The 8,831-nt window shown below is 36.3% G+C and overlaps 1 protein-coding gene across 1 annotated transcript; it reads left to right on the top strand.

Moving 5' to 3' along the window:
- The first annotated feature begins 1,787 nt into the window (after nt 1–1,787).
- LOC108910845 lies at nt 1,788–4,420 on the top strand. The gene is made up of 4 exons (XM_018715589.2): nt 1,788–1,894; nt 1,949–2,207; nt 2,277–3,260; nt 3,329–4,420. Exons 1-4 carry the CDS (start codon nt 1,887–1,889, stop codon nt 4,298–4,300), a joined length of 2,223 nt encoding a protein of 740 aa, XP_018571105.1. The 5' UTR covers nt 1,788–1,886; the 3' UTR covers nt 4,301–4,420.
- The last annotated feature ends 4,411 nt before the right edge of the window (nt 4,421–8,831 follow it).

The raw sequence follows: 8,831 nt of genomic DNA, 5'->3' as shown, positions 1-8,831 counted from the left end.
TTGTGACGGTGTTTGGGGAAACCGCCACAAAACTGGGGGTAGTTCCAAAATTTTGGGTGGCTATAGTGGACGAAGGGGACGGATAATATCCACAATAGGGGTTGGCAGCTAGCTTCAGTGGAGACGGGCTGGGTAAAAAGCATAAAATCAAAAATTTTAAAGGCGCCACCCGTTTTTGCAACCCCGGATGTTACTTCTACCCTATAAGATGGTGGATTTTATTCGCCACAGTGCCTTCGTTGTTACTATACAAAAAAACGGGAAAAAGGCAGGTCCACTAAAAATGATACCAAATACTTCTGAACTAGGTGTATATTACTATAAAATGTTATAATTGTCAGGGTATGACAAGTGATCGGTTCACTTCCTGCACCAGTGGAACGCACCTGATGCCTAGCGGGTATATGTTACTGTTCAGTGTTCACTGGCTGATGACTGACCGCCGAGTCAACCGTGTTTTGTGGCCGATGGCCGAGTAGGTTAACTGCGAGAATGAAATCTACTATTTGTTGTTCTATGGTTGACTGTCAAAAGCGTCAAATTTGGGTTATGATATATTGCATAACGCAAAATACCCAACAAAACTAGATAAAAGTATTATAGACAGTGTTGCCAGGGGTGGTACTATAGTACCATTTTGGTACTTTTCAAGGATCTTTGGTACCGAGGTACTTTTCTATTTATTTTGGTACTTTTTGAGTTCGTGCACGGCTTACAACTAATGATACTAAATTTTTCACCCTTATAGTGTTTGTTCAGCTGGCGTCATTGGCCAGTGCGCCAACGGCTCGGTTCTTCGCCTAGTACTTTAAATCTCCCGCATTACTGGCACCTAGCAACGTCACGGACATGTCATGGAAGAATATAACATGCAAGAGCAACAAAAATTCAGTGTTCAGTGGTCGGTTTTGTTTGTGGTGTGGTACTTATTTTGCTACTCTGGTTACAGCTCCGTGGCGTCCATGGTCAACTGTAATGTCATGAAATTAGTTCTGTCATGCTGTTAAGTCGTTAAATGTCAGTGTCATTACCAGGAAGGTCATTACCATGGAGACTATACATTATCTTTTAAGTACAATCACAAAGTTTTGACACAATTTTCGAATTTTTTTCAATCAACTTATTCTTTGACTTACAAAACATACAATTATTCAAGAAATTTGTTTTAATTAGATTCAGCATAAGTTTAGAATGTGAAATTACTATTTGACCCACATCCCACATCACTGATAAATGAACCCTCCGAAAATTTACTTTCTGTTTGGTATATTGGTACCTCTTGGACCTTTTTGGTACTTTTCTTGCTTCATCTTTGGTACTATTTTTTTCCGTCTGTTGGCAACACTGCTAGTTCAGTTTCAGTCAGTGTTGCCAGGGGTGGTACTATAGTACCATTTTGGTACTTTTCAAGCATCTTTGGTACCGAGGTACTTTTCTATTTATTTTGGTACTTTTTGAGCTCGTGCACGGCTTACAGCCAATTACACTAACTTTTTCACCATTGTTATATATAATGTTTGTTCAAATGGCGTCATTCATTGGCCGGTGTGCGAACGGTTCGGTTTTTCGCTTTAAATTTCCCGCATTCTGGCATCCAAGGTCAGTGACTGGCACCCAGCTATGTCACGTCCGTGCCATGGAGAAATATAATACGAAATTAACATATATTCAGTGTTCAGTGGTCGGTTTTATTTGTGATGTGGTACTCATTTTGTCTACTTTGTTACATTTCCGTGGAGTCCATTGTCAACTGAATGTCACGAAATTTTGTTCTGTCAAAGTGTGAAGTCGTTAAATATCAGTACATAATATTTAATTTAAGTTTTGTGATTTTAATTATCCTTAAATTTGTGAATTAGTGAAGAAGTTTGTGTGTTTGCTTAAACATGGAAAGGTAAATCAATACTATTATTATAGCAATTTCTAAAATTACGAAACTTCATTTTAGATACTTTAAAACAATACCAAAACCAAAGCGAAAAATCGATTGCACTGTTACAAGTGTTACAAGTAATATGGCAACTAATGAAAATTCTGATAATAATGTTAGGGAGAAAGAGAATTTTAACAATTCATTGAATTTAGTCACATCAAATCTTGTTGATTTAGATCAACTAGCATACGAAACAACATCTGAAAGTGGTGGCTGTTGTGAAGATGAAATGTATTCTGATTGTGAAGCTGAAGTAGTCATTTTCAAAGAAATAGTAAGTATATCAGATTGAATTGTGTCCTAAAAATATGTATATAATAAATAATATAATTGTAATTTGCAGCCAACGAAGAAAAAGAAGGCAAATCCCACAAACAGATATTGTCGAAAGGAATGGACTACAGAATTCCCTTGGCTTGTGATTAGTGATAAACGTGATGCAATTTTTTGCAAGTATTGCCATGTACCCTTAACTAAAAATCGTGCTCATCTCAGAAGACATGAGGAACGAACTAGTCATCAAGAACGATTAAGGCAAGCCAAGGCCATTGTTGATATATCTAATTACCTCACGGAAAATTCAAAAAAAGAATTATTGTCACTGAAAGTTAAGCGGGCAGAATACAAGTTGGCTATGTCAGTGGTGGAACATAATTTGCCATTTTTATATATGGATCATTTACCAGATTTACTTAAAAGTATAGCTCCAGACTCTGAAATACTAAAGCTTTTAAATTGTGCGAGGACAAAAACAACGTCTATGGTAAAAGTTATGGCAGTTGAAAGTCAAGCAAATTTAGCACATATTCTAACGAAAACCAAATTTTCCATCATAGTTGATGAAACCACCGACATATCTGTGACCAAATGCTTGGCAATATTGGTAAGATATGTAAGTACTGAATCAAATGAAGTAAAAGATCGACTGTTGTCTCTTATCGAGGTTAATGATTTATCAGCAGCAGGTATTGTCACTGCAATACTACAGGTTATCGATGATTTAAAAATACCCAGAAATAATATAATTGGATTTGCGGCAGACAATGCTGCCGTGATGATGGGTAATTTTAACGGTGTTCAAGCTAAACTGAAAGAATTGTTACCAAATATTTTTGTCATTGGATGCATCTGCCATTCATTGGCTTTGTGTGCCTCTAGTGCCGCTAATAAGTTACCTAAAGAAATTGAAGATTTTGTTCGCAACTTATACAACTATTTAAATGGGAGTGCTAAAAGGCTGAAGGATTTTAAACAATTTCAAGATTTTGTAAATATAAAACCACATAAACTACTAAGATTGAGTCAAACAAGATGGCTTTCTTTAGAGGTTAGTTTTCTTATTCATTAATCATTAGTACTGTTACTGTTTTAATTTCAAAATTTACATTATTTCAGGCTGTGGTGTTACGAATTTTAGAACAATGGCCAGCATTAAGACTGTATTTCCAAAGTGCAGTCTTGGAAGACAATTTAGTAGCAGCAGAACAAATCTTATATGGGTTGGAAAACTGTATTTTTAAGTTATATCTAACTTTTCTATCATATATACTTCCCATGATCAATAAGATCAATAAAGAATTTCAAAGTGAAAAATCAAAATTACATGTAATTTATGACAGAATTTCCAGTTTATATCGAACAATTTTGAAAAATTACATGCAGAAATCTTATGTTGATCAAGACGGGGTAAAAGAGGATAAAATTCATCTTCTAGATTTAAATCCCATGAATGTAAGGATGTATTTGTCCAATGAAGATTTGTACCTAGGGGAAGACTGTGCTCTTCTTCTTGTTGATTTTAGCCCAAACACTGAACTTTACCAGTTTAAAAATCACTGTCTTTCTTACTACATTGAATTATGTTGCCAAATTAGAAATCGTTTCCAAAATCTGAAACAGTACGAATTTTTTGGTCTGATAAACCCAAAAAAATTATGTGAAAATACTGTATCGATAACGCCACTATTACGACAATTTATTCATTTAAGTGACAACAATGTTATGGCAATTGGGTCAGAAGCCCGCCTGATTTCTAGTTTACCTGAAAATTTAAAAATCAAATTAGTGGACTTGCACTTCCAAGATTTTTGGTTTGAATTGTATTCAATGAAGAATTCCGATGACGAAAAAGTATTTCACAATCTTTGCTACTTTGTTTTTAATATTATCAGTTTACCTCATTCATCTGCAGCGGCAGAGAGAATATTTTCTACCTTAAATTTAGTTAAAACTAAAACCAGAAATCGTCTTCTTCCAGAGACATGTAATGCTATATTACTATCAAAAGAGTTAATTAATTCTACGAATACTGATTGTCGGAATTGGGATCCTGATAAAACTTTATTAGGAAAGAAGTTATTACTCTGAGTTTTATTATATTAATTATATAAATCACATACATACTATAATATCCTAGAGGGATGGGTGCAATGTTTATCCCTTCTGCCCTGTAAATTTTAAAGAATGTTATTTTATGTTACTATTTTATTTTGGAAAATACATTATCTGAAGTTATTTAAAATCGTGTGTTTTATTTGTCTTTTAAGTACAATCACAGAGTAACTTGGTTATGAAACAATTTTAGAATTTTTTTTTTAATCAACTTATTTGATATACAATTTTTCAAGATATTTGTTTTGATTTCGTTCAGCATAAATTTAAAATGTGAAATCATTAATGACCCACATCACATATCATAGATTTGGTAGTATAATACATCTCATAAATGAACCCTGCCAAAATTTGCTTTTTGTTTTGTTTAATGGTACCTCTTGGACTTTTTTGGTACTTTTCTTGCTCCATCTTTGGTACTAATTTTTTGTGTCTATTGGCAACACTGATTATAGAGTATACAATGAAATATCGGGTAAATAACCAACCGAATGGTACCTTTACTACAGCGCTGTATTACAGGCTTACACAGGTNATATATATATATATATAAAATATTTAAATATTTTTGGGGAAAAAATTAGATTCTAAATTTTCGCTTATTCACGTCACAAAATCAGTTTTAATTGTGCCAATCTTAAAATTAGTCTAGGTGAAAATATCAAAATATGTATAAATAAGTACGAGATCCATATTTGTTTTATCGTTTGATGCAGTTAAAAGGTTGCATTTACTTATGGACAGTAATCAGAACCTCATTTTTAAGTAATAATTGGCCCTGGCATCCTACTCAACATAAAATTTGTTGAACTACCCTGTATACATGATACATATCCACGTGCGTCTAAGTAAAATGATATGTAGGAGAGCGCGTATTTTGTGTAAACTTTAAATAAAAGAAAAAAGAATGAAAACAACCACCGTTTTTCCTTTTATTAGTATTTATTTAAATAAATATCCATTAAGAGTCCAAAAATAAAGTATAACACAAAAAAAAATGCCTTTAAACTGTGAATTGCAAAGAGCTTTATACAATCTATACGTAACGAGACACCCCAGTTCCCAGGTATCTATCTAAACTTACATTTCACGTAAGCCCTGTATTTTGTAAGCAACAATTCGCGGACAACTACATGCAAGGACTTACCACTTATGTATGTCAAATTATATTTATCACTGATTGCTTATTGTTTCCATTCCCTTCAAATAGTGATTCCTTTAGCCATAATTTTATAAAAACGTTCGTTTTTTAAAGAGCTATTTACTTATCCAATATAATTTCCGTCTTATACAAATGACATAGGTAACCTCACTTCTACAAATCTTCTTCTGCTTCTGTAATTGTTGTTTTTATCTACTACATTTTTACCTTTGTTTATATGAATTTTATATGAGTAATAATTATTGTCCCGATCCCAAATTGAGTCCTCATCGATATTATTTAGCTATTTATTTTCAAAAACAAATTAAATGCTGCCTGCTTAATCCAAGAATTATTTATTTTCAGTGGTCTTTACTGAGCAAAATATTTATTTAAAAATTAGGCCTCTGGTATATCAGGAAGTGTTAAAATAACTAAAGGAAAATATAATTGACTGTTTATTAAATTCATGAAAGGATGAATTAGTATTCTGTGGAAGGGAAGGACTTCCGAAATCTTGATTCCATTACCCATTAAAATCGAAAAATATGGATATATCGGTCCTATTGAAAATTTAGCTATCGAAATTATATCGAAAATCCTCCCATTCGAATCGAAATAATATCAAGGAGTCCTGGTCTGATTCAAGGCTGGTCTATCCCAAGGATATTTATAATACATAATATCCTTGGGTATATACTAGGTTGCCTCATATAACTCCGCCGACCAATGGGAACTAAGTGAGGAATTGGCGCGCTTGACGTTCAACCTGTATGCTACTTTTAAATGAACTTACGAGTTTTATACTGTTTTATACTTTATAAATGTCATTTTGATGGAATTTCAAGGTAGATATATATATTTTTAATGTATTTTGGAAATACTAACTATTAACATAATATTTCTTGTATTGTTAATTATAAATATAATGTTTTAAAGTTTTATTATAGATACCTATTTTACCTACTAATGAATTAATTCCAATTGAAAAAATAATAATCTAAATTACATACTTAAAGCATAAAATTAAAAATCAAGTAATTTTAATTTATTTATTTATTTATTTATTATCTTCATTTTTTTAAATGGTATACACATATCTATTGTCTGAAGCTATTTATTTGTGGCATTTAGTATTTTGTTTGCTTCATTGGGTATTTTGCCAAAATTAATTAAATGAACCATTGCACCAAAAGGATTAGTGTGAGATTTTTGGTTACGCAAATCTAGTTCCAAATAAACAACCCTTAACTGACCCTCTTGGCGCAAGGGTTCATTTAATTAATTATTAATTTTTTCAACAGGTAGCAAAACACCCAATCAAGCAAATAAAAAAAGTACCTACATATATCTGTTATGTCAAATAATATAATTATTGTTGACTTAGAGCAATTTTTTCAATATTAATATTTGATATGACCATTAGCTGACAAGATAGTAATGATAAAGGCAATATAATGAGTAATTTCACTGAATATTGTTTATAACAGTACCTACTTTCTTACTATTTCAACTGTAATAAGTCTTTATGACCATCACAATGATTTTAAGAAATACCAAAATATCAATTATTGAAATATAATTAAATTGTTTACAATATTTTTTCAAAATTATTTAATTGGGCACCAAGCTTATACATTAAAATATTTCCACAGACGCTGGCAGGCTGGCATACCGGATGACGTAACACTCCCTCTTGCCCTTGCACTTCTCCTCAAAGTTGTGAGGTAACCTAGTGTCGTGGAGTATGACCGTTTGTATTGGTAACGACGGCATGGGCCCTCGGTGGAGACCTCGGGAGTTCTAATCGAGCCCCACGTTGGGCGCCATGTCGTGGAATATGATCTGTAGTGCGTAATATTTGAGAATTGTGCGGGTAATTGTGATCGAGATGTTGTGTTCGGTCGGCATGGGTCCTCAGTGGAGACATCGGGAGTTCTAATCGAGCTCCACGTTGGAAACCATGTCGCAACCGGTGATCTGGGATGTCAGTTCCCTTGACCGGGTTCCGCGGCAGAAACGCACGGAGTTCACGGGGATCGTCACTATCGACGCCCGGTCGCACTATATTCTCTGACGACTGGAATCTGTGGTGGATATGACCTACAGACGTGGTGTCTAGGACACGAGCTCGCGGGGGAGATCTCGACGAAGAAGGTCGAGCTCCGCGTTGAGCGTCGTGTCGGGTTAGACTTTCTTGATATGGACCACTTAGGCGATGATCGTATGTTCGGGGGAAATCATGAGAATGGACGGGCGACGTACAAGTATTGTTTTGATAAAAAAGGCCGGCTTCGTCACCTATGACGTAGTCGGCTAAGGGGTTTTCGCTTACTATGGCACCCGAACGCGATGCGCATTGCTCCCGCTGGATACCACTTCGTAAAAAAGCTGAATGAACTGTAGCGTCGTCACCGACGGCTAGCTCACGTTCCGAAACACCCGACATCGGAAGTATTCCACTACCGGGGCCAGATCGTGAACCGTGGTTGGACTCATGGGATTCCCCGGACCCTACCAGTTGGTACGTAGGTTGAACCTCGTCCCGAGTATCTGTGGGTGACCCACTTCGTGGTAACTCTTGGTTGCTACTCGGATCCGCGAGTGCGTCGTGAGGGGTGGTCGAGATGGTGCCAGTAACTCGCGTAGCAGCGGACCTCAACGCGTACGGCGCTGTGGCTGCGCCGTGCCGCGTACTTCCGCGAGCCACCATCTTCGGTCCCTCAGACTCTTCGCGGAGCATCGATATAGCGTTGGCAGGAGAGGCCATTTCCTCTTTCACCCCGAATGTCGAGAGATCTTTCGCCGGCAAACAGGTGTGAGGGCAGTTCGTGTGACCGCTGGTCTCTCCGATTTGGGACGAGGTCTCGTCCAGCTCAGTCTTGATCATACTCACACGATCTAATTTATTATTCGTAGTATTACCTTCGAGGGCACCAATCCTCGTAGCACTGGATTTCGTAGTCGCGTCGCAGGGGTTCATCTTCCCGGTACGACAATGTCGGAGCAAGCTCTTTTGCTCCGAAAGTCTTGTAGACGTCTTGTAGTAAGCACTGACTCTACTATTAAATGTGGGTCTCTCGAGGGAGCCCTAGAAGTAAGGATAACTTCTTTACTAAATTTGGAAGTACGCCGCCACAATAACGTGCGTACTATTGCTTTGTGCCCGTGGGTCACAAAGTAAATGCCTCGTAGGGGTTTGACGAGGAAGGTTGCCTCGACGAGTGACCGCCTAGAAGTTTGACGAGGAAGATTGCCTCGGATTTGCAGATCTCAATGGAGTCTGAATTGTAGGTCTCGTAGGAGCCTATGTGTGTACTTTGTACCGAGGTGCGGGTCTCTCGATGGAGCCGGCACAGTCGGAAT

Source organism: Anoplophora glabripennis, unplaced genomic scaffold, assembly GCF_000390285.2.
Source record: "Anoplophora glabripennis isolate ALB-LARVAE unplaced genomic scaffold, Agla_2.0 scaffold483, whole genome shotgun sequence".
NCBI lineage: Eukaryota > Metazoa > Arthropoda > Insecta > Coleoptera > Cerambycidae > Anoplophora > Anoplophora glabripennis.
Note: the sequence above shows the minus strand (reverse complement) of the source record. Positions and strands in the feature narration are given on the sequence as shown.

Bases quoted from the DNA above. Each gene is read 5' to 3' on its own strand.
- LOC108910845 (XM_018715589.2), top strand. The intron at 2,208-2,276 runs GTAAGTATATCA...TGTAATTTGCAG, and splicing joins TAGTCATTTTCAAAGAAATA to CCAACGAAGAAAAAGAAGGC. The intron at 3,261-3,328 runs GTTAGTTTTCTT...ACATTATTTCAG, and splicing joins CAAGATGGCTTTCTTTAGAG to GCTGTGGTGTTACGAATTTT.